Here is a 24,321-nt window from a genome sequence, read left to right as displayed (position 1 = left end):
CCGCCGGAGCACCGGAACCACACCAAATCTTGTATGTGGACCTATGATATGTGTAAAAGTATGGTGCAAGGTCTAATGGTGTAAAAGTAGCTCCCCTAAACCCTAAACCCTAAACTGGGGAGGCTTCGAGCACTAAAACCCCTCTAAAACCCTAAACCACGACACCGGAGCTGTAGAACCATGCATCATAAACCCTAACCCTAAACCCTAAACCTATACCTAACCATAAATACTTACCTTTAGCCTAAACCCTAGCCCTACCCCCTAAACCCTAGCCCTAACCCTACACCAAACCCTAACCAGTAGATCAGGCACACCCTCGATCGTGTGATAATGGCTCTAGCTGCGGGTATATGTGCCAAAGGGTCCCAATCTTGGTTCTCCATGTGTATATGTCCTAAACAAACCTAAAAGAATGAAAAGTTACATTAGTGCACCCTCGCGCGGAGAAATCTAGGGGGGTAGACCCGCCGGGGCACGCGTTCCGCTGTTTTGGGGGAGGAGGGGGAGAACGACCGCTGGAGCACCGGAACCCCACCAAATCTTGCATGTGGACCTATGATATGTGTCAAAGTGTGATGCAAGGTCTAATGGTGCAAAAGTAGCTCCCCGGTGTGTGACCTTCCTCACATTTGGGCGATAACACTTAGCAGATTTTCCGAAGCGCGTACGTATTAATTGCTCTGAAACCCTGATATATGTGGGGGATGAACATGGAGAGTAATTTTGTATTGCACATTGTCTTAATTAACACTAATAAATATTCATCAAAAAGTAGAACTAAAAAAAAATAAGTATTAGATGAAATAAAATAGAAAGAAAAACAAATAAAATGAAGTATGGCGCACGGCAAAGAAGAAGTCGCACGGCAAAGGCGGCTTTGCCGTGCACTTTCTCTGGCCGCACGGCAAAGGGTGGTCCACGGCAACGTCCCGGCCCTTTGCCGACCATATTTTCTTTGCCGTGCGTCGTTTATTGGCTTTACCGTCCTGGATTCTTTGCCGTGCGCATTTGATGGACTTTGCCGTGCACACTAACTTTGCCGTGCGGCACAGGTGAGTTTGCCGTGCACATTAACTTTGCCGTGCGCCCCGCTCTAACTTTACCGTGCGTATATTGTTTGCCGTGAGTGCCTCTTTCGGCGCACGGCAAATATGTCTTTAACGTGCGGTGCCTCACGGCAATGATAGGCCGCACGGCAGCGCCTGTTTTTCCCGTAGTGTCTGGTTTTAGTGAAAATTTGAAAACATGAATTTCAATATATTATACAAACTGAAGTCATGTTTCGTTAGAACGGGATTTCTGGTTGCATGCGACCTTCGATGAAAAACTTGTTATTTTAAATTGTATCTATGGTCGTTTAGTTAAAAATTGGATTTGTCAAATTCAAAATAAAAATAGGTGTTTTTTTAGCTTTTAGTTTTTGATGAACAAATATATAAATTACCACCGGCGCACCACCATATTGATGCGCCGGCGGTAACCCCCGGTATGTATGCCAAGCCAGCCGGCTCACCATCTCTCTCTTTTATTTCCACCTTCTTCTCTTTCACTCCTCCTCCTTTTCCCTCCTCCTCCTCTTTTTGTTCTCCTCCTTCTCCTCCTCAACCCGGTGACCTCCATCCGGCAAGTACCTCCCCAAGCTGGCGAGCTTCCTCTGGTGACCACCTTCTCAAACCTTGTCGGGACCTCCCTCCGGTGACCACCTCGTCGGGACCTCCTTTCGGCAACCACCTCCTCAACCTCAATGGCGACCTCCGTCCGGTGACCCACCTCCTGAATCCTCGCTGGCCACTGTGAAGAACGTGAAGAACACATCACGACGAGATCTAGATTCGTCTTTTTTAGTTTTTTAAAATATACCACCAGCGCACCAATCCCCTTACTGCCGGCAGACCATGACGTGCGCTGGCGATAAGTCAAGTCACTGCTGGCGGACCAAGTGGTGCGCCGCTGGTAAGGTGATACCACCGGCCTGTTTCCGCCGGCGTGGCTTGGTGCGCCGGGGATAGCCTAATTCATAGTAGTGTATTATAGCAAAAATGAACTCGTCGGAGACATTGACGGAAACCTCGTTGGAGACATCGTAGAGTAGCGGAATCTCAGAACAGGTAAAGCAGCAAAAAATATACTATTACACCATCGTTGTAACATTTTTTTCCACCCCAGGCGAGATCCTTGCAGCACGTACTCGCGCCGTTTGCTCATTGCACCACCGGCATTTACCGATGGAAGTAGATGTGCTATTCACTGGTAGCACTCGTAGACTCAACATGTATCTTCGCCTTGCAATCTTCGCAACTTCATCCCATAGTCTTTGCAGCTCTGCTCGGCAGCTTTTGCTGCATAGTTTGTCTGTGCTTGCGCGGGAGAAAGAAAGAGGCACGAACATTAGCAGCAGCCTGCCAGCGGCGCGGCAGCGGGCAGGCCTTGCAGAAGATTGTGCATTTTTTGGTAAAGGGAATTAATATCAAAAGATACCAATTACACTAAGCCTCTGCAACAACGAACCACCCTAATAGCACTACGGATGCACACATCACAAAAAATAGAAAATAAAACTAAGAAACAAAAGTTCCGCTACAGTATCTCGAGCCTAACAACAACAATACATCCACCACCAAGACAACACCTGAAATACAGACTCTCCAAAAACGACGCCTTCAAGAAGGGAACAATGCTCTAAGATTGTCGTCGCCAGATCAAAGATCTTAGGTTTTCACCCTGAAGATAGTCCCTGCTCTCAAAATAATGCCTCCAATAAGGTCATTGCCAGGCACAACCAGTTAAGACCAGACCTTGGGTTTTCATCCTGAAAGGTAGGACTTTGAACTTCACATGTGTTATCGTCCCACTTTCATACCACTTTTGTGAAGCCCGGAACACCAAGCAAGTCCCTCAACGACGCGGAGACTTGAACCTCTCTTAGCTAGTCCTCCCATCCAGCCTTCATGAAATTCTCTTCTTCTGACTTTTATCATGGATCCATAGTCACCTGATGTCAACACGAAAAAAGAGCTTCGCGCCGCTCCCTCCAGAACCAAACGGTGGGAATAAAAGCATGGATACGCGCGACCGAATACCACTCGATCCAGCAAACTACAGGCAAAACATGCGCTGATTCATTCGCCGGCGGAGCCTTCCGGAACTCAACACTCCGGCTAGATGAAAAGGATCAACATCCGGTAGGTCTTCATCTTCGCAGAAGAAGAACCCTAGAACCACCACCTTCAAACCCGAAGCAGACGAACATGCCCCCACGCCGTCATCCGCTGACCAACGATGACGAAGGAGAATTTGGTGGACGGCGGAAGCCGCAACACACCATCCTCACCCCACACATCGTCGCCCCCTTCCTCGCGCCGCCAGCAGAAGCCGCCGATGGATCTCGGCGGGCACAAGATCCAACAGCCGCCACCACCACCATCCATCGTCGGAGGCCGTGGAGGAGGATCCGCCGCCGCACATCCAGGGACGCCGCCCTAAACGCGGAGCACGCCGAAGCCGGAGGTCGCCGCCCCAGCCGCCACCGCCGGTCGCCGCCTCCAACAACCCCCCGGGCACTTTGTCGCCGGGGCCCGCCGCCACCATGGCCAGCGCCGACGGCAGCGGCGGAGGGAGAGAAACAGAGGGAGGGGCGGCGGAAGGAGGGAGACCGGCCCCCCGGCAGCGCCCTGGGGAGCGCCACGGGAGGGGTTAGGAGTCGTACGGCAACGCCAGGTCGGGCAGCAGCCCCCAGCGACACATGGCGGCGCGGTGGGTACCACCACGACACAAGGCGTCGTGGTGATGGTGGGATGACCCGACACAAGGCAGTTCTCGGTGAGCTCGGAGGTCGCCGGCGCCAGGATGACCCGATGCACGAAGCGACGGCCGTTGAGGAAGCGGAAGTCGGCGCTTCCGGGGAGGTGGAAGAGGAGGCATGGCGGCTGCTGTGCGTGCGCCACAGCAAACGCAATTGCTTTTTCTCTGGATCGAGTGACTCCCGTCCGCGTGTGTTGAGTGATCAGAGACGGAAAAGGAAGGCAGAACGTGGGCAGGCCTCACCTAAGCTGAATGTTTTTTGGCCGAACGATCTGGAGTTTGGTGACAACACAGACTCCTCCGGAGTCGGAGGAAAGGAATCGTTTTCCTTCCGGATAGCCGGTACTTCCGTATGTAATCGGAGTCGGACTCCGACGCCCGCTCGACGGTGGCGCTTTATATACATGGATCGCCAGAACAGCTTCGTCCCACAAACCCAACCCTGTCAATCGCGACCTCGAGATTTAGCGAAGCAAAAAGGCGCGCACGCCAACCCGCCGCCTAGCAACCGATCGATCGATCGACGCACCGTGCCCTGCCGTACGTCGTCGTCAGACTTCAAGGTATGCTACCCCTGTTGCATGATCACAATCTAATCTCTACTACTAGCTAGCAAGGAATATTGCTGATCTTCCCAGTGTGCTTGTTCGACAGATGATAATCCACGTCAAGAAGATGTGCTTGCCGCTCAGCCGCGCTCTGGAGGTCGAGAGCGCGGACACCGTCGGCAGTGTCAAGGAGAAGCTAGGGAATATCGTGGGAGAAGGCCCACCGCAACTGATGCTCCTCATCTTGGCCAATAAACTGCTGGACAACGACCGCACCCTCGCGAGCTACAACATCCAGGACGGCTCCTCCATCTACCTCAAACACAATCTTTTTTCGAAAAAGGACCCCACGGAAAATTTCCGAGTTTGATGATTGGTTTGAGTGTTGAGCGCGCGTTATGCAGCAGGCAGGACAAGATTAATCATTTGTTTTAGTCAGAGGGGGAGAGCACACATTGTGTAATCACGCATACTAGAGATTAGTATTACGAGCTGAAACTAGTAGGTAGCAGATATATATCTTACGGTACTATTGTTTTGATATATATAACCATATATGTTACTACTAAACAAACAAGGACTGAATTTGACTATGTGGATTCCATAACTTGATTAGTTTTAGTTTGGTTATGATGAGAAAAAATAAAGGTTTAACAAATCTTTAGAAAATAGTGTAAAGCAACCAAATCAAACAAAATAAGAAAATAAAACTAGATGAATGCCTCGTTCCTCGCGAGAGTATTTAGTCACCGTAACACTAATTCTATAGGGCGTCTTCAATGGTTAAAACTGAAAAGGATCGTAAGATCTAACACACCTCATCCGCTATAGCAAACCAAAAACCTCTCTCAATTCTTAAATCTTGGTTTGACCCATAACATGGAGCCCACGACGCAAAGGCAGTCAGGATATCATATATCAAGTTGCAGAATGCAAGAAGTAAGGCCAAATCTGCATGCTCATAATAGAGTGATAAAGAAACATCTTGTAGTTGCTATGTCCGGACTAATTAACTAAGCTGGTTAGCTAGTAAGGTAGGCCTCAATATTTTACCACGTAAGCCCGACTCACACTGTTTAAGAGTGGGTCTTAGGCTGGTTTTACGGCTATGGCCAACTGCTTTTTTTCACATTGGATATTACCTGGTAAAATACACATAACCAATAAATACAGAATTCCTTGGCAAAACCTTCCACAAGTAATCTACGAACATGGGCCAATAATAAGGAATCTAACTGTATGTCGATCTCGGGATTTTCATCCCTAAAGACTACATTCAATCCACCACCTTCAACAAAGTCATAGTGCGAAGGTACATTGTCATTGTTAGATCATAATTATTTTTTTCCACCAAAATATGCATAATAAGGAAACTGACCATCAAAACTAAATATTAGGAGAATTTTATTTAGGGGTTAAGGAGATTGTTAATTTGCGAACTGTACCATTGGTAGGGACTCCTGATTGGGGCTGACTGAAGATGAGACACCGTTGAGCAATAATCAGGGCTGAAACAAGTAGTGAGAGAACTCAGCATCCCATTTGTCACTGAAGGGAGACAATACAAAAGAACTGAGAGTATTACAAAGTGTCGGTTTTTCTATGGAATTTCTTGCCAACTAATTTTGTCAATTGAATAGTACATAACAGATAAGTTTGACGGCAGATAATTTTATTGGATTCAACTTTGTCGATTGGATTGTAATTTCCTGACGCAATTCAGAACACTGGCGGACTACTTCAGGCAAAGTAATTTTGCCACCCACCACGTATGTTCAGATAGACTAGGATTCATCACAGCCAGAATTAATTCTTTGCAAAGGGTGTCAACCACGAGTGATATTATAGGAAAGGATCTTATTTCATCGAGGGGTTTGGAATGGAACACGCCGAAGAACTCTAGCAGCAGGGTTGATGGGCCAGTACCACTGCCGCGGCGCCACCTAGACCTACACTTTAGATATCTTCCTAGTGAATGGATCGGTAGCAAAATTGACACGAAGTGTTGTGGGTATACTTTATGGGTATATCAACGGCATGGCCTAGATTCGGCAAGCCCGGGTGGCCCATAGTTGGTGGTGAGGCATGTGGCCCATCGGGCGGCCCAGTTGCTGTAGATCATGAAGGATGAAGTCCAGCCCAGGAACGAGGAGCCGGATCCTAACCGACCTACGAAGGAGGCCGGATCCGTGAAGGCCCATGAAGTATCCGGATCCAGCGTGACCTAGAAGGAAGGCGGATCTTTGACGTACACGGCAAGACTTTGTACCGTAGTTAGGCAACTTGTATTCCGGCTAGGACTCTCCGTGTAAACCCTAGATCCGAGCGCCTATATAAGCCGGATCCCGGGAGCCCTAGAGGCACAACCACAACTCATTGTAACAACGCGAAAGCGTCCAGATAATTCCAGACAAGCAGCAGTAGGCCCTGTCATCGTGCAGGTGTTCCGAAGCTGGGTAACTCGCGTACCACCGTCCCGTGTGCACTCCGCCCTATGGCCCCTACTTCTTCTCCCCCTTGTGAGGATCCCTCCTCCGGGGTACCGTCGATTAGGCAACGACAGTTGGCGCCCACCGTGGGGCCTGCGGCGTCTGGAGGCCGGAACCGGGAGGGTTCCGCCATGGGAAGCTACGACGACACCATCGCTGTGGGGCACGTCCTCTACGCCGGAAATCTGCCGATCGTCCCTCCGGATGAGTGCTGGATTCCGGCTAGGACAAACCCCGTCAAGCTCTCCATCGTCCCAATAGGCGGCATACACATCTTCATCGGGGAAACCGTCGATTCCGACGGAAACCCACTGGTAAGTAACGCAGACGCGACCGCCACAGAGCTGGACGCCGTCGCGAGGATCCGATCTGAGATGCAGGAACTTCCCAAGGAAGATTCCGCCTTGGATCTGGAAATTTCAAAGCCCACCCAATCCGCCCCTGAGCAGGAAACAACGGTGGAAGACCAATGCAAATCCGCCTGGGTCTCCCAGGTGTTAGAAAAGCAAAGGTGCCACTTCGTACACTTCTTGGCCCATACCGCCGGAACCGCCCCTCAAGAAGTCGGAGCTGGTCCTGAGCAGGTAGAGGCACCGGAAAACGGCGCAGATCCGGATCAGGCTGAGCCTGTCGGAGAAAGCGAAACTCCGGTTGAAGAGTCGATTTTGGGCAATCTGAGCCCAATTTCCGGAGATACCCCCTCCATGGATACTGACGAGTTTAACCGCAAGCTAGGGGAGTACTGTTTCGGTGATCAGCCTGAGGTCGACTCCGCCCAGCCTAAGCAGGTTCTCGCAACTATAGCAGCGCTGGGGCAAACTGGATCTGAAGAGCCAGCCAGCCAATCTGACCCCCAGCCATCCCACCAAGGATCTCCAATGTCACGGGAGCGACCTCGCAGGGATTCTTCCTCGGAGGAAATCCTGCCGGCTGAAGAGATGGTTGCGCGAGCAGTTCTCAACACACCTATAACCCCGGGCGACGCCGCAGATCTGGAGGCTCTAGAAGCCACTAGACAAGAGATGCTGGCCACTGCCAAGAAGCTCGCTGAGACCGAAGCCGCGTTAAGGGAAGAAAGGGAACGAGCTGCAGGTTTGGCGGAAGATTTCGACAGACAGGATCGCGAGATTACTGCTACACTCGAGCAGGTCAAGGGCATGGCGAAAGAGTGGGAAGTAAAGATGATTTATGCGCAGGCGGAGGCCGATCGAATTGTTAGAGAAGCAATTCCGCCTCGCAGGATACCCTTCAACACGCCCGCAGATCACCAGCCGCTGGAAACCCCAAAGGACAACATGCAAAAAGCTGCGGAACTGTTGAAGAAGAAGGACGAAGAGGTTGATATCAACTACCTCCGCACACTTGTCGCTTCAACAATGCAGCAGCAAAGCAAGGCGGATACTTCGCGTAGGCTGGAATCCAATCCGGATAACTGTGTATCCACCGCGCAGAAGGACGCCCGCGCCGATCGGCATCCCGATGATGAATCACACACCGGATCCTCGGAGCGCAGAAGAAGAGTCAGGGAACACCCAAATCCGATCCCAGTTCCGTCAAAAACGCCTTCGTCAGATCCAAGAAAGGGAAAGGACGCGATGTACTCTGGGCGAGACAAATATCGCAACCCCTCCCCTCCACCCAATGGTTACCCGCGACCCCCTCGCCGCCGTAGTCCAGCCGGAAACACCAGGCCCCCAGGGCATGGTGGGATTATTATCCGCGACAACGTGCTGCCAAGAAACAGAAACAGGGAGCGCTCGCCGGAACCACGCCGGAACCAGAACAATGTTCGGGAGCCCGAGCCCAGGAGGGGTCGGAATGAAGACCGCGGCCCAGAGCCTCGCCGGAACCGCGACCCAGAGCCTCGCCGGAGCCGCGACCCAGAGCCTCGTCGGAGCCGTGACCCAGAGCCTCGCCGGAGCCGTGACCCGGAGCCGCGCCGGAATGACCAGGGCAGCCAGCGCCAGGGCGAAGGCAGCCACAGGAGCCGGAGCCAACACCAGGAAGGCAGAGGAGAATCAGACGGCGGAAGCAAGAAATCGGACCGCCCACCTCGCAGGTCTCCCTCACCACCACCTAGCGGTGGCGATGGAGGTGGAGGCGGAGGCAGTGGCCGGAGATCTCGCTCTCGCTCACAATCCCCCCGCCACGACCCGCGCGACGCACGGGATCGCCTTAACGAGTACAGAACCGACTACATTGGTCCAAAGTGCTTTGGCAGGATGATTCGAGAGGAACCAAAGCCAAGGATGAATCTCAAGCTACCCGGAAATCTGAAGAATTATGATGGCACGGAAAGGCCGGATACCTGGATTGAGGATTACTATAATGCTGTAACCTTCGCCGGAGGAACCCCTAACATCGCCTGCCGCATGCTTCAGTTGTACCTTGTAGGTCCAGCCCGGATCTGGCTCAGCGACCTCGAGAAGAATTCCATCTTTTGCTGGTTTGACCTGAAGAACGCTTTCGAGAAACACTTCAGGGGCACCTACAAGAGACCTGCCACAACAAGTGACCTGCAGGCTTGTATCCAGAAGAAGGGCGAAACATCGAGGAATTTCCTCACCCGATGGTTGGCATGCAGAAACGAGTGCGAGAACGTCGACAACCGCACAGCAATGCACGCTTTCATTGGGGGCTTGCAGCGAGGAGGATTGCTACGACACAAGCTAACTTGCCTGGTCAATGCAAACAAACTGACGTTGGATGACATGATCACAATCGCCAGCGATCACACTGCCGCCGATGATGACGCAGGCGGTGATCTCGCAGCTACAGCAATCCCCCTGCACCAACAAAAGAAGAACCGTGACAACGGTAGCAGCAGCAGCCATAAGCGCAAGAACCCTGATGACCAGAAGAGTGGCGGATCCGAGATGGTCGCCATGGCGTTTCAACGCGGAGGTCCAGGAGGCGGAAGAGGACGCGGACGTGGAGGCGGAGCCGGCAGGGGTCAGCAGCATACCTCTGAGGTCACTGCTGGCGGATCCCGCGCTCCGCAAACCTACGAGGAGTACAGAGACATGCCCTGCCTGGCCCATCTGGATCCGGTTACAGGGAAGTCCACTCACACCAACCGCAACTGCAAGTGGGTCAATGATCTAAAGAACGACCCGGAGGCAGGATACAAGCGCGCCCGGAAACACCGCCCACGTGGCAAAGGTGGCAAGGGAAAGAACAAGGACAAAGAGGATGATAGTTCCGAGGCGATGGATGAGGATGATAACTCGCCGGATCCCAAGGTAGGATCCGCAGGAAAATCCAACCCATTCGACAAAAAGAGCGTGGGGGCTTACCACACTTTCCTCGGGACTCCAACAGTACGCGCCTCCAAGTCAGCTACCCGGATCCTGAACGCCATAGTTCCGGCTGTGCCGCACGTCACGTCGAGTGGTCGGAAATCCCTTGCACATTTGATAGGAAGGATCACCCCGCAATTGTGCCAAAAGAATGCTACGCCTTGGTTGTAAGTCCCCGCATAGATGGGTATGACTTCTCCAAGTGCCTCATGGATGGCGGAGCCAGCTTGAACATCATGTACCTGGAGACTCTAGAGCGGATGAACCTCACCAAGGAGCAGCTGAAGCACAGCAACACTGAGTTTCATGGCGTGGTTCCGGGTAAGAAGGCGAACTCCCTCGGCAGCATCACACTTCCCGTGGCTTTTGGCGATGTTCATAATTTCCGCGAAGAGAAGATCACGTTTGAAGTTGTGCCCTTCAAGAGCTCCTACCACGTCATCTTCGGCAGGCCCACCTACCACAAGTTCCACGCAAAAGCGTGCTACATCTACAACAAGCTCAAGATTCCGGGTCCTAAAGGTATGATTACCGTATCCGGAGACTACAAAAAGGCTCATGAGTGCGAGTTAGGCGAAGCCGCCTTCGCAGAGTCTGTGATATCTGGAGAAGAGCTGAAAGGCTACAGAGCCGCGGTGGATCCGGCGAGATGCAGACCACCAAGAAGCAGATCTCCGAGCAGAAAACCTCCTTCAAGGCCGCGATAGAAACCAAGAAGCACGACCTCATCAAAGGCGACTCTTCCAAGCAGGTTTCAGTCGGAGCCAACATGGACCCCAAATAGGAAGACGCGCTCGTCGAGTTCCTCCGCGCTAACATGGATATCTTCGCATGGCAACCTTCTGACATGTCCGGAGTACCTAGGGAACTCGCCGAGCACTACCTCAACATAAATCCGGGGGCTAAACCAGTGAAGCAAGCTATGCGACGCTTTGGAGATAAGAAGCGCCGCGCCATAGGAATGGAACTAGCAAAGTTACTAGAAGCAGGTTTTGTAATAGAAGTTATCCACACCGATTGGGTCGCGAATCCCGTCCTTGTACCCAAAAAGAACACTGAAATACTAAGAATGTGCATCGATTACTCTGGCTTGAACAAGCATTGCCCGAAGGATCCGTTCCCCTTGCCGCGCATTGACCAAGTCATTGATTCGACGGCGGGGGCGGAACTTCTGTGTTTTCTTGATGCGTATTCCGGGTATCATCAGATCCGGATGAAGGAATCCGACCAAAAGGCGACTTCATTCATTACCCCGTTTGGTACTTACTGCTATGTTACTATGCCTTTTGGTTTGAAAAATGCAGGTGCTACTTACCAACGTACGATGCAGCGGTGCCTGAAGGACCAAATTGGCCGGAACGTGCACGCTTACATCGACGACATCGCGGTCATGACCCGGAAAGGATCCGACTTGATCAGCGACCTCACAGAAACCTTCGACAACCTCCGCAGGTACAAGATGATGTTGAATCCGCTGAAGTGCGTCTTTGGCGTGCCAGCCGGAAAACTCCTTGGCTTCATAGTCTCTCACAGAGGCATTGAGGTTAACCCGGAAAAGATCAAGGCAATCCTGTGTATCAAACGGCCAACTTGTCTCAAAGATGTGCAACGACTAACTGGTTGCGTCGCAGCAATCAGTAGGTTTGTTAGCCGTCTTGGCGAGAAGGCGCTACCTCTGTACAAGCTGCTGAAGAAAACAGACAAATTTGTCTGGGACGACGCAGCTGATGCAGCTCTTCGGGGGTTGAAGGAAATACTCACCTCCCCACCTATCTTGGCAGCCCCAGCAGAGTCAGAGCCAATGCTCCTTTATCTGGCAGCTACCAACAAAGTCATCAGCCTCGTCATCGTGGTGGAACGAAAGGAAGAAGGTCATGAATATGACGTCCAAAGACCTGTCTACTACATTAGCGAGGTGCTGACGGAATCAAAACAAAGATACCCTCACTTTCAGAAGCTAGCTTATGGAGTGTTCCTAGGCAGCCGGAAGTTGAGGCACTATTTCCAAGAGCACCCAGTAACAGTTGTGAGCAAGGCTCCGCTATCAACAATTCTCAACAACGCTGACGCAACAGGACGTACGGCTAAATGGGGCATCGAATTATCTGCCTTCGACATCACTTACAAGCCCAGGACTGCGGTAAAATCCCAAGTCTTGGCAGATTTCGTTGCAGATTGGACAGAGGCTCCGGATGCAAGTCTGGAGCCGGAACCAGAGACTTGGGTCATGCACTTCGATGGATCCAAGCAGCATCAAGGCTCAGGAGCCGGAGTCACCCTGAAGTCCCCTACCGGAGAAGAACTGCAGTATGTTCTGCAGATCCACTTCGAAGCTACAAATAACATGGCGGAATACGAGGCTCTACTACACGGTCTGCGCATCGCTAAGGAAATTGGGATCAAGCACATCATATGTTGTGGAGATTCCGACCTGGTGGCACAACAAGTAGCCGGAACCTGGAACGCCAGAAACTCCGTCATGGCGGCCTACAGAGACGAAGTTGATGAGATCGCCAAGTGCTTCCTCGGATACGAAGTCAAGTACGTCAGGAGAGACGATAACACAGCGGCAGACATGCTGTCCAAGCTCGGATCCGGCAGGAAGCAAATTCCGCCTGGCATTTTCCTGGAGCATCTCCGGATACCCTCGGTAAAGGGCGCTCACCCGGAAAACCCAGAAGTGGCTGTATCTCCGGCTAGGGAAGTGATGGCTATCATTCCGGCTTGGACACAGCCTTTCCTGGACTACCTCATCGATCAGAAGTTGCCTGAGGACGAGGTCCTCGCAAGACAGATCGTCAGACGAGCAAGATCCTACACAATTGTTGATGGACAGCTCTACAAACGAAGTGCAGCAGGGGTATTTCTCAAATGCGTCTCCAATCAAGATGGCATTGAAATCCTCAGAGAGATCCACGCAGGGGACTGCGGGCATCATGCCGCCACTAGATCGCTCGTTGCAAAAGCTTTTCGGTTAGGTTTCTACTGGCTCACAGCTAAAGAAGACGCTGACAAAATAGTCAAGACCTGCCGAGGTTGTCAGTATTACGCTACTCAACCAAACGCTCCAGCCCAAGAGCTGAAGACCATACCTATCACCTGGCCATTTGCGGTCTGGGGGCTCGATATGGTTGGTAAGTTAAAAAGATCATCTCCTGGCGGTTTTGAGTACCTCCTGGTCGCTGTTGACAAGTTCAGCAAATGGATCGAGGCTAAGCCAGTGAGAAAAGCCGATGGTGCTACGGCACTAAAATTCGTCTGCAGCCTCGTGATGAGATTCGGCATCCCACACAGCATAATCACAGATAATGGCACAAACTTCGCTCAAGGAGAGTTGAGGGATTATTGTGAAACGATGGGGATACGGCTGGACCTTGCATCTGTGGCTCACCCACAATCCAATGGTCAGGTTGAAAGGGCTAACGGCCTCATATTAACAGGAATTAAACCACGCCTTGAAGGACCGCTGCGACGAGCAGCTGGAGCTTGGGCTGATGAGTTGGAAGCTGTTCTGTGGAGTTTACGAACTACCCCTAACAGATCAACAGGGTTTACCCCATTTTTCCTGGTATACGGATCCGAAGCCGTGCTTCCCTCCGACATCATCCACGATTCACCGCGAGTTTCCGCCTACAATGAAGAAACAGCTGACGAGGCCAGACAGCTATCTGTGGACCTGATCGAGGAAGCTCGGAACTTAGCTGACCAGCGCTCCGCCATCTACCAGCAGAAGCTCCGACGTTATCACAGTCGTCGAGTTCGGAAACGCTCCTTCATGGCAGGAGACCTGGTCCTCCGCCTTCGACAGGTGAAAGACCATAAGCTGCAATCTCCATGGGAAGGACCCTTCGTCGTTAGCAAAGTGCTTCATAACGGGTCGTACTACCTTGTTGATTTCCGCGAGCTGAGGGATAGACCTGCCAACTGGCACCGGAAACGCAAGCGTGAGGATCCGGATGACATCTACGACGAAACAGATCGCCCTTGGAATATCGCACAGCTACGTCCTTTCTACACTTAGCATATTTTTTCTGAGTTACAAACTCTGTAATAGTTATACATGATCAATGAAATAAAGTTTCTGGTTCACTCTTTGAGTCTTTTACCTCCTTTACGTGTTCATTTTAGATCGTGTATGTTTTTTCCGACTAAAACCGCAGAGCTGGATGTTTCCGCCTAGGCGTGTATGAAAGTTGTGATTTTCAAAATCGTCCTTTAGGACGTGAGCTTAAGTTTTCTGGTGGAAATTTTTTTTCGTTGCGAACTTGTGGATTCCTGGTAGCGATTTCCGGCACCTAGGCTGGGGGCTTGTTTCCGCGGTTATGGACGGACGCCATTGGGCTTCGTCGCCGCAGGCGAGCGTTTCCGGCCAAAGGTTTTCCGGCTCGTGGAAGGTCAAATGAGTAAGCCGGAAAATTACCAAACCAGCACTTGCTTTTTACAAACGAAACATGCAAATAATTCAAAAGGATAGCAGGATAAGTTTTCCGCCCATGCATAATTGTTTCGTCCCTAGATACTTAAGAATTTAAAGTTATATTACAAACCCTCGCTGGGGCCAAAATGATGCATTGTCTTTCCCGCAGGAATAAAAGTTTTCACTCCCCCTTAGCCGGAGAAGTCTTGCCCTCTGAATCTTTTTTCTCGGCGTCTTCGGCCGGAGATGACACGTCTTCGTCGCTTTCTTTTTCTTCATCGGAAGCTGCAGTGCTGGTCTTGGGTTCTTCTTGGGGAGCGTCCTTGGAGCTGGTCCAGGTATATTGGGTTCCGGATTCCGCAGGTCGCGCCTTCGCGGCGAGCTCCTTCTGAAGTTCCTCTTCCAAGGGTTCGTCTGCCGGAAGAACGACCTTGTCGTAGAATTCCTCATGCTGGATCCTGCGCGCAATGCGGGTGTCGTAGCCGCTCACTGCATCCAGGAGCGCATCAACATTTGCATCCGGAGGAACGCCCGTGGTTACCACATCAAGATCAAGATCCGGGTTATGTGCTAAGCACATAGCCAACGTCATTGCAGCTGCGCCTCGAGCTGATGATGCTTGCAGATCCGTCACGAGCTCCGGCAGAACATCCATCTTTCCAACAAGCTTGCGAACGTTGCATGTGCGACTCCTCTTGATGGATAAGTTATAGCATATCTTGCGGGAGGCGGAGATGAGATCTTTGCAATCGTCGCCTGCGAGTTGAAGAAGGTCATCCCGTGGGAACAAATTCCGGCGCTGCTCTGGATACCCAAGCGGCTCTGCATAAAGATAATCAGGGTATAAGCATGCAGTTTGAGCGCAAAGTAAAAAGTCGGAGCAAATATCTGGACAAGGTTCCGGTATCGTACCCAAGATGTTCTCGTTGAGCAAGTCCCAGTGATGCTCTGCGGTCTCCATGTATTTCCGGAGACCATTGAGCTCTTTTTGCTGCCTCTTGATGGTTTCGCTGTCAGCATTTTTCTTCAGCAACAGCTCGCCCTTTTCCCTGATATGTTCGGAGTTTTTCTCCGCCAGCTGTTTCTCGGCCTGCTCCCTCTTTAGTTCCGCCTCCTTTAATTTCGTTTCCAAATCTTGGTACGAGGAGCGCAGGTTCTTGAGTTCAGATGAGGCTGTAGCAAGAGAAGAGGATGCGCCTATAATAACATAAGTTAACAACAAGTTCTAAGTCGGAATATGACTAATGACGAACAGGGCGGAAACCAACCTTGGGCGTCCGCCAGTTGCTTGGTCAGTTCCGCATTCTCATCCTTCAGAGTCCGGATATTTTCCGCCTGATTCAGAGTAACGCGGCGCTGAAGCGCAATGTTCTTGTGCAGCTCATAGTGCAGCGCCTGCTGTTCCTGTAAAACATAGACAGAGCAGGAGTAAAAATTTCGCCTGTAAAATGGTTTTCTCCAAAGCATTATTGCCGGAACATTTCCGCCATAATGCTTGGGGGCTACTGATCCAATTTAACAACTTTCCCGGAAGTAATCTTTCTCTAAGCATCTAAGCGCTAACTACTTTTTGAGTTTCCGCCTACATGCTTGGGGGCTACGGGGGAGTACCTTTTGCTTGCAGATGAGCTGGTCAAAGAACTGGCCGACGTTCTTCTTGAAGTCTTGGATTTCCGATGTCCTGGAGTCAGGTTTCCCCCAGGCGTTGTTCAGCATGGCGTTGAGCAGGTCTTGTTCAAGTTCCCACTTCTCCGCCTCGGACAGCTTGTTGAAAAACTTGGTAGCATACGCCTTGGGGGTGGAAGTGGTGTCAGCCGGATCTCCAAAGTTCTTCGGAAAAACGACCATGTCGCCAGCGCCCTCTTCAGCCTTCTCGGAAGAAGTGACTTCAGCCTCTCCTTGGCCTTGTACTTCCGCGTCTTCTTGGGCAGGGCCCTTGGCCTTAGGATCTTCTCCGCCCGCATGCTCGCTGCTAACCGAAATTATTTCCGGTGGAGTATTTGCGGCAGGAGGGGGAGATGGATCAGCCTGAGGGGGAGACGGTTGAGGAGTTGGGTGGGAGGCACTTGGTGGAACTGGAGTAGAAGGTCCAACAGCCGGAGATTTTTTCATATATTTCGTGATGGGTTCCTGGCTGGTGGTCCGCGTGGCAGCGGCACTCGGATTCCTGCAAACAAGTGAAAGGGTTTAGACGAGAGATAATTTCGCCAAGATAAAGTTGCATCATGTTCGGAAACTTACGGGGCGCCGGGGATGATGGGGCGCGTGCGCTGGCCAGCTGTTGAAAGCATCCTTAGGCGCGCGCGCTCCGCTTTCCTCGAGTCTAGCGGAGGTGGTTTTGTCGTCTTGGGCTTCTTGGCGGAGGCCTCACCGCTAGTTCCGGCTTCAGTGCCGGAAGCCTTGGCGCGGGGACGCTTTGTAGGTCGAGGGGCCGCCTTGCGGGGTGCCTGTTCCTCTTTCTCCTCGTCGTCTTCCGGAGCCTCCTCCGCCGCGTCGCCACTGACGGGGACACGAAGAATGGTGCGGAAGTTTTCCTCCGCCAAAGTGTTGAGCTGGAGGGAAATGAACAAGAGTTAGAGTTAACATCAAAAAACTTGCGAAGTTTGAAGCAACGAAAAGAACAAAGCTTACCGGAGGACACTGGTCGTTCGTGTAAATGTCCTTGATCAATTCCGGGACCTGTTGGCCCCTCGAAATCTTCACCAGCGTCTTGAACCTTCTCTTCAGAGAGTCGGCAGGAAGATCGTGGCGGGTAACCCGGAGAAGATCGTCCGCCCCGGTATAAGTGCACATCAGGCGCGCGTTGTAGCGTAGAGGCTGGATTCTCCGGGAGAACCAGCTAAGTGTGAGCTGGGCTCCGGTCAGTCCGTCGTGGACTAGCCAGGAGATTCTCCGCGCTGTCTTCTCCAAGATCGGGGTCTGGGCGAGCGAAGGAACGAAGCTCCAGCTTGCGTGCTCTTCCGGAGGCTCGTTGATGAACTGGGGCAGGCCTTCGTGGACATCCGGAACTGAAGCGTTCTTCTCATAGAACCATCCGGCGTTCCAGTACCGGACGGATTCGTGCGAGTCGTGGGGAGGATACATGCGGCTAGGGCGGAGCATAAACGTCATGCTTCCGCAGTTCACCATTGCTTTGTCCTTGGTTTCTTTCTTCACCCGGAAAAAGAATTGCCATAACTTGACATCTGGCCGGATCCCAAGATGCCCTTCGCAGAGAGTCACGAAGTTGGACAGGAGGAGATATGAATTTGGGCAGATGTTGTGGGGCTGGAGCCCGTATGTGTTGAGGACGGAGAGAAAAAACTCCGAACAGGGAAGTGAAAGTCCGCGTTCCACCCAAGCCTTGGTCATAACAATTTCTCCGGCTTCTGGCTTGGGGACATCGGAATCACGAGTGAAACTCCAATGTGTGGAGATCATGCCCTCGTTCTGGAGCTCTCTGAGTTCCACATCAGTAGTTGCGCAGGGCCACCACTGACCCCGCTCTCCTTCGCGGATCCGGGCCTTGGACGCCCTCTTGTTTTCCACCTCCTGCACCTTTGCTGCCATCCGAGCTTGTCCCTCGAGTTCTTCTTGGAGCTCTTGGAGGGAGGGGATCCGGCCTGGAGCGGTGCTGGAAGATGCGGAAAAAGGTTGAGCTAGTCTAATGTCGGAAACATATGGTGGCAGGAATGATATGGGATCCGGGCATATGGGTTCTATTTGATTGGGATCCGGGCTACTCGGAGAGCTACCAGTACAGTGCGACGAATCGAGTGGCATGCTTCCGGCTGCGCCCATACAAAGTGTTTGAGTACCCGGATCACTAAGTCTATCTTCTACACTAGGTTATCTTCTACGAGGCCGGCGCACTTACCGCTAATGGCGCGGTGGCTCGACGGAGCTCCGGTGAAGATGAGGTCGCCGAACTTGAAGAAAACCGTCCCGCGCGACCACGAATCGGCGGCGGAGAGAAAATCCCGTTCAAACGCAGGAATCTTGGCACGAGGGGAGTCTTGGTTTGGCGGCGCGCGAAGATCACCGTGGCGAAAGTTCGCCGAAATCAAGATCCGTTGGGCGGCGCGGCGCGAGGAGGAAGACGAGGTGGTGAGGAGAGGTGAAAGAATGAGAATTTACCGAGCTGCGGGATATTTATAGGCCGCGCGCGGAGATTCGGGATCCGGATCCGACGGTGGAAACGGAACGGTCGCACCGTTGGATGGATGACACGTGTTTTAGGTCAAGTGCGGTAAAATGACGTGGAGGTAACTTAACCATGCACTCCCGAAAATTCCGGTTAAAGATTTGCATCTGCGAAAATTTAGCGCGGGAAATGAGGAAGTTGTGCGCGGGAAAAGTGGACTTTCCGTTGTTGTGCATGATCTGAAGATGAAGGATTTCCGGAGGAGCGAACCCGGAATCAAGTAAGAAGTTTTGAAGCTCTTCAAGATTCTCTTCGTTTCCGAGTTGAATGAGGTCGGAGGAATGATGAATCTCGGAGAACTTCGGGGGCTACTGTTGTGGGTATACTTTATGGGTATATCAACGGCATGGCCTAGATCCGGCAAGCCCGGGTGGCCCATAGTTGGTGGTGAGGCATGTGGCCCATCGGGCGGCCCAGTTGCTGTAGATCATGAAGGATGAAGTCCAGCCCAGGAACGAGGAGCCGGATCCTAACCGACCTACGAAGGAGGCCGGATCCGTGAAGGCCCATGAAGTATCCGGATCCAGCGTGACCTAGAAGGAAGGCGGATCCTTGACGTACACGGCAAGACTTTGTACCATAGTTAGGCAACTTGTATTCCGGCTAGGACTCTCCGTGTAAACCCTAGATCCGAGCGCCTATATAAGCCGGATCCCGGGAGCCCTAGAGGCACAACCACAACTCATTGTAACAACGCGAAAGCGCCCAGATAATTCCAGACAAGCAGCAGTAGGCCCTGTCATCGTGCAGGTGTTCCGAAGCTGGGTAACTCGCGTACCACCATCCCGTGTGCACTCCGCCCTATGGCCCCTACTTCTTCTCCCCCTCGTGAGGATCCCTCCTCCGGGGTACCGTCGATTAGGCAATGACACGAAGCTCCACCCTCCTCCGGATCTAGTTGAGAGCGGAGCTGCTCACCTTGACGGCAAGGTGGGGGACGCGGCATTACCGCCGGGAGCAACACGGGGGGGGGGAGGTGGCAGGGGTAAGAAAGAGGGTGGCTTGGGGCTTGGGGCAGGGGGGTGTCCTGAACGGGGAAAGCGAGCGAGTAGTACTTGTCATGGACTCGAAACGTAAAGAGCCTGTGCAATGGGCGAACATGGCTGCCATGCTCCAGAGGTAATTTTAATCAATATCTCCTGCATCGACATCTTATGTCCTCATTTCCTGATATCAAGTAATTAATAACTCATTCCCGGGCAGGGCTCAGAAACGGTTCATGAACACTGCTCCGGGTCGATGGAAATCGGAGCTTACATTTCAGGATCGCCCTGTAAATAGTATTATATAGCTATGTCCGCGAATCTCCTTGATATTTTGTTTCAATACCATGCTTGATTATTAGTTTGATCGAATTCTTTTTTCATAAAGTGTTTGAAGCAGGAACTGGGAATAACTTTTGTGGTTAATATGTACGCGAGTTCATTTGCGAGATGGCCCATCACTGGGAGCCGGAGACGGTTATACATGCCCTTAAAGTATGTGATTTTTTTTCACAATCTTATTTTATTACCATCAATTGTATTGAGTTCCATTCATCTATATTGATCTCCTTTTTTAAAATTAGATAGAACGCATGCGGGACTCTCTCCTAACGGTGGATCAGATCCGAGCAATCCAAGAGGAATTTGCGGGATTCTTAGTTAGGGAGGTCATAGCTCTAATTGGAGAATACCATCGAGAGTACATATTTGATGTTAGGCATATAAGATAGATATGGTAAATAGGTCCGACTTTATATTGTAAACATGCATTACGTGTACTATATTTCATGACGATGTCTATATATTCATAACGATGTTTGTGATTTCTTGAATGATGTAAGCATTATAGAATTGAAGGAATAACATAAAACCTTGAAACTCTGCCGCGACAGAGAAACAACCATTTTCTCTGCCGTGGCAGAGACCCTCTAATCTCAGTTCGTCTTACGAACCGGGACCAAAGATCCTTCACCACGAACCCCGTGGCCGCACCCCGTGGAGGACCCTTTAGGCCCGGTATATATTTGAACCAGGATTAAAGGTCGGTCGAGACCTTTAATCCTGAATGTCTAGTCCAGGTTGTAAAATCGGGACTAAAGGCCCAAACACAGCAGGATTAAATGTACGTTTTCCACTAGTGACCCCACTACTAGAAAAAGACCTAGCCATAGGTAACAATGGCGCACCTATATGTGGTGGCCAAAATCTCACCCCCAATGACGTATCTTCGCGTAGTGCGCCACTGTGCTGGCCAAAATCACACTCTCCTCCCCTCCCCATGTGACCACATCCCCGAACCGCCACGCACGCACCGCACCACCAACCACCCGCGCACACGCAACTAGGTTTCGCCGCCACCACCATCACCGGCCGGCCTTCCCCTCCGCTAGCACCCCAGCGCTCGCTCCTCCCCCAACACCCAGCTCTCCGCCTCGTGCTCCCTTCCACTCCCCTTTTGGCACTGCTCTCTCCATCGCGGTGTGCTAAGATTTGGTACTCGCGCCGACTGACAAGCTCGCGGCGTCCTCAACGACTACTCGCGCCGGCAGCCGAGCGGCTCCTCCCGTTTCGGCGCCGCTCTCGTCCTCTCCACCCACTAGTGGAAAACAGGCCTTTTGATCCGGGTGGTTAGGGCCTTTTGTCGCGGGCGGCCAGCCGCGACAAGCAAGGCGCGATAAAAGGGAGGCCTTTTATCCCGGGTCGCTTACGACCCGCGACATAAGGTCCACCACGTGGCAGCCGCGGGGCGCGCAGGGCACAGGCCCTTTTGTCGCGGGCGGTATTACCACCCGCGACAAAAGGCCCTCTACGTGGCGCGCGCACAACGCTTCTGCTTTAGGGTTTGAGGGGTGCAGCACCCCTCCCCCCCCCCCGCCACCGACCGCCTGTTATTTCATTTTTTTCGTTCGAAAATAAAAGTTGCATATATTTGTACGCTACTAGAAGTTGTACACATTCATTCATTATATATATATATAGATCGATCAAACAAATATTGGAAGCAGAAGTCGATTCCCCTTACACATATTCGTAGGTTCCCTACATATATATATACATGGAGCTCACGATCGACAAACGGTACTAACGACCGTCTATTTGGAGGTAGAACAACTATTTGGACTAAACAAGCCTTTGTTGTTTATTACTTCTCTAACCAAAAGTCCCGCCAGTTCCTCCGCGATTCCTAGTGCGTGTTCCTTTGGTTGGAGTCTGTCCCGCATGAAGTCGACCTATATACGAAAATGAGATGAGTATGACTATATCAGTCTTGATAACGAAATATTGATGATAATAAATAAAGTTGTGAATGTTATTGCTTACGTCGAATTTATTTTTATTCTGCTTCTCAGTGGTTAACATGCGAATGGACTCGCAAACGTAGTATCCACATAGATTCGTCCCTTGTGGCTGCTGGGGGCACGCTACAGGAGTAAATGTTAGCTTCTTTGCAAACGTAATGTCCTTATGAACATTCTTCAAAGCTTGCCAAGCCCTGCCAGGCAAAAGAATGATTGAATGAGTGGATAATTAATTGATATCTCACGAAAGATAAAGCGCGGCGATGAAGGAAATTACACTTGGAGCAACTTCTGCAAGTCCTGGAACCCGTCCAGGCCTCTACTCAGTGGGTCTTTTACTTCAACTACTCCCTTATCAGGTTGAATGTCTAGTAGAATCCAGTGGAAGCTGCACATGTTATGCATATACGTCAGGAATTACACTTAACATCGAGTAAGAAAAATTGAATGTGCATATATAAAAGATCATTAAGACTCTCACTCGTAGTTGTAAGGAAACAATATTGAATCACAGAAATATTGCTGCCCCAAAAACCTTAGTAGGTTTCCCCCCGTTTCTTCGCGTTTATGCTTCACCGTTTCAACATGTATTTTATCTGGGTCAACAAACCCAACATTGATAATATTATTACTTTTGCACTCACTGATCTTCGATCTGCAAAAGAGAACCCATAAGATATAATGAGTATATATATGCAATGAAAACGAACATGAACTGAATGAAAATGAACTTATATGTAGTTAACAACTTACAAGCAATAGCAACTCATGAGAGATTTGTCGAGGGCTTCTAGATTGAATAACTGCCGAGAGTTCATTCATCTCAATATGGATCTCCTCCTTTCGGTAGTAATATTCCCATGGTATACTCGCCACGATGTACATTTTTTCTCCTTGCATGCATCAAGGTACCAACGATGCAAATTCCGCATATGTGTTGGCAGTTTAAGCAGCTGCTCTCTGCTGACCAAGTCGGCCCCGTAGACAAATTTAGGAGCTATATCAGCAGTGGGTAGTGCAGCATCTGCGGCACCAAACAATTCCTCCACGGTAACTCCACATTGAGCCGCTAGAGTTGCAGCTTCATCCATATTGACACCACCACCATGTTCCTCGTACACCTTGGGAACATTAAACACTTTGAGTGCTTTGGGATCGATTGTTTGGGCTGAGCACCGTGGAGGGGACCTTCCTTTGTCTTGTTGCGTTTTGTCGGTGGCTTGGCGTTGTGGGGTGCACTTGTTGAACTTGACCTTTTCTCATCTGCACTTCTAGCTGATGATTTGCTCGTGCCAGCAATGTCATTCTCCTTAGCCTTTTCATCCTTCTTTTGGTCAATTACCTTCGCAAGAGTGCGTGTATAGTCATCCTTCTTCTCGTGTAACTCATACTGCGATGGTGTGTTCAGAAAACTAGTAGCATATTCTATTTGCTTCTCTGTGTATGGCTCGCGCTGGAGGTTTTGGCTTATGGAAATGATCAGAGTTTTGTTTCGCAACAGCGGACGCATAATCCTCGACAGTAAGATCCCAAGGACGGGGGGGAGGAACCTTTGGTACTTTTGGGAGGGGCGACCTCTTGGGGACAGGACTCTTGAAACGCTTCCGGCTGGGTGCATTCCGAGTCTTAGTGGGCGGAGGCGGCGGCGCTGGAGATGGAGATGGACTACCGATGTCGTGGTCGACGTCGTACCCACGGGGTGATGGTGGCGACATGTGATCAGTAGGAGGAGGTGATGGTGGCCTGCGATCACCTGGAGGAGGTGATGGTGACTGCTTTGGGACGACCGGTACTAGGTGCTACCCAGCTGGCAGCCTGATGTTCTTCTTTTCCCAGAGAATGATTTCTCCCAGCACCTCTCTGAGTGTAAGCCCCCCATCACCTCCAGGGATATCGAGCTCCAATGTCTCCCACGACGGGACAACTGAATCCACCCCGACACGAGCATAGCCAGCTGGAATCGGATTGCCATGCCATGTTGCCGGCTCACCTTCAGGTCCAAATGCCGGTAAGACATAGCCGACCGCCACCTTAACAGAAACCTTCCTGAACACCTCATGGAGATCACAAGGTGTTGTCTCCTTGATTCCATCCAAGGGGTCGCCAGGACCGGCATCTATCATCATCCGTGTAGGAGGGGCCTCCGAGTCGGCCACGCTGCTGTCTCGTCGCTGAGATATTTCAGCGGTATTATCTGGCGGGCGCTGTCCTTTTAGTTCATTTATCTCCCGCTGCTGCTGCTGAAGCTCCCGCTGCTGCTGGTCAAGTCGGCGTTGGAACTCGGCCATCCGGTCATTC

At 51.3% G+C, this 24,321-nt stretch overlaps 1 protein-coding gene across 1 annotated transcript in view; it reads left to right on the top strand.

The window, feature by feature from the left end:
• Positions 1-4,458: 4,458 nt before the first annotated feature.
• LOC127303176 (polyubiquitin-like) overlaps positions 4,459-24,321 on the top strand; it is a 30,250-nt gene continuing 10,387 nt past the window's right edge. Inside the window, exon 1 of the mRNA XM_051333939.1 lies at positions 4,459-4,716. Within this exon, the coding sequence (XP_051189899.1) occupies positions 4,459-4,716 (258 nt within the window). The remainder of the gene's footprint in view (positions 4,717-24,321) is intronic.

This window comes from Lolium perenne, chromosome 5 (assembly GCF_019359855.2).
Source record: "Lolium perenne isolate Kyuss_39 chromosome 5, Kyuss_2.0, whole genome shotgun sequence".
Taxonomy (NCBI): Eukaryota; Viridiplantae; Streptophyta; class Magnoliopsida; order Poales; family Poaceae; genus Lolium; species Lolium perenne.
This window is presented reverse-complemented; position numbering and strand designations above follow the sequence as displayed.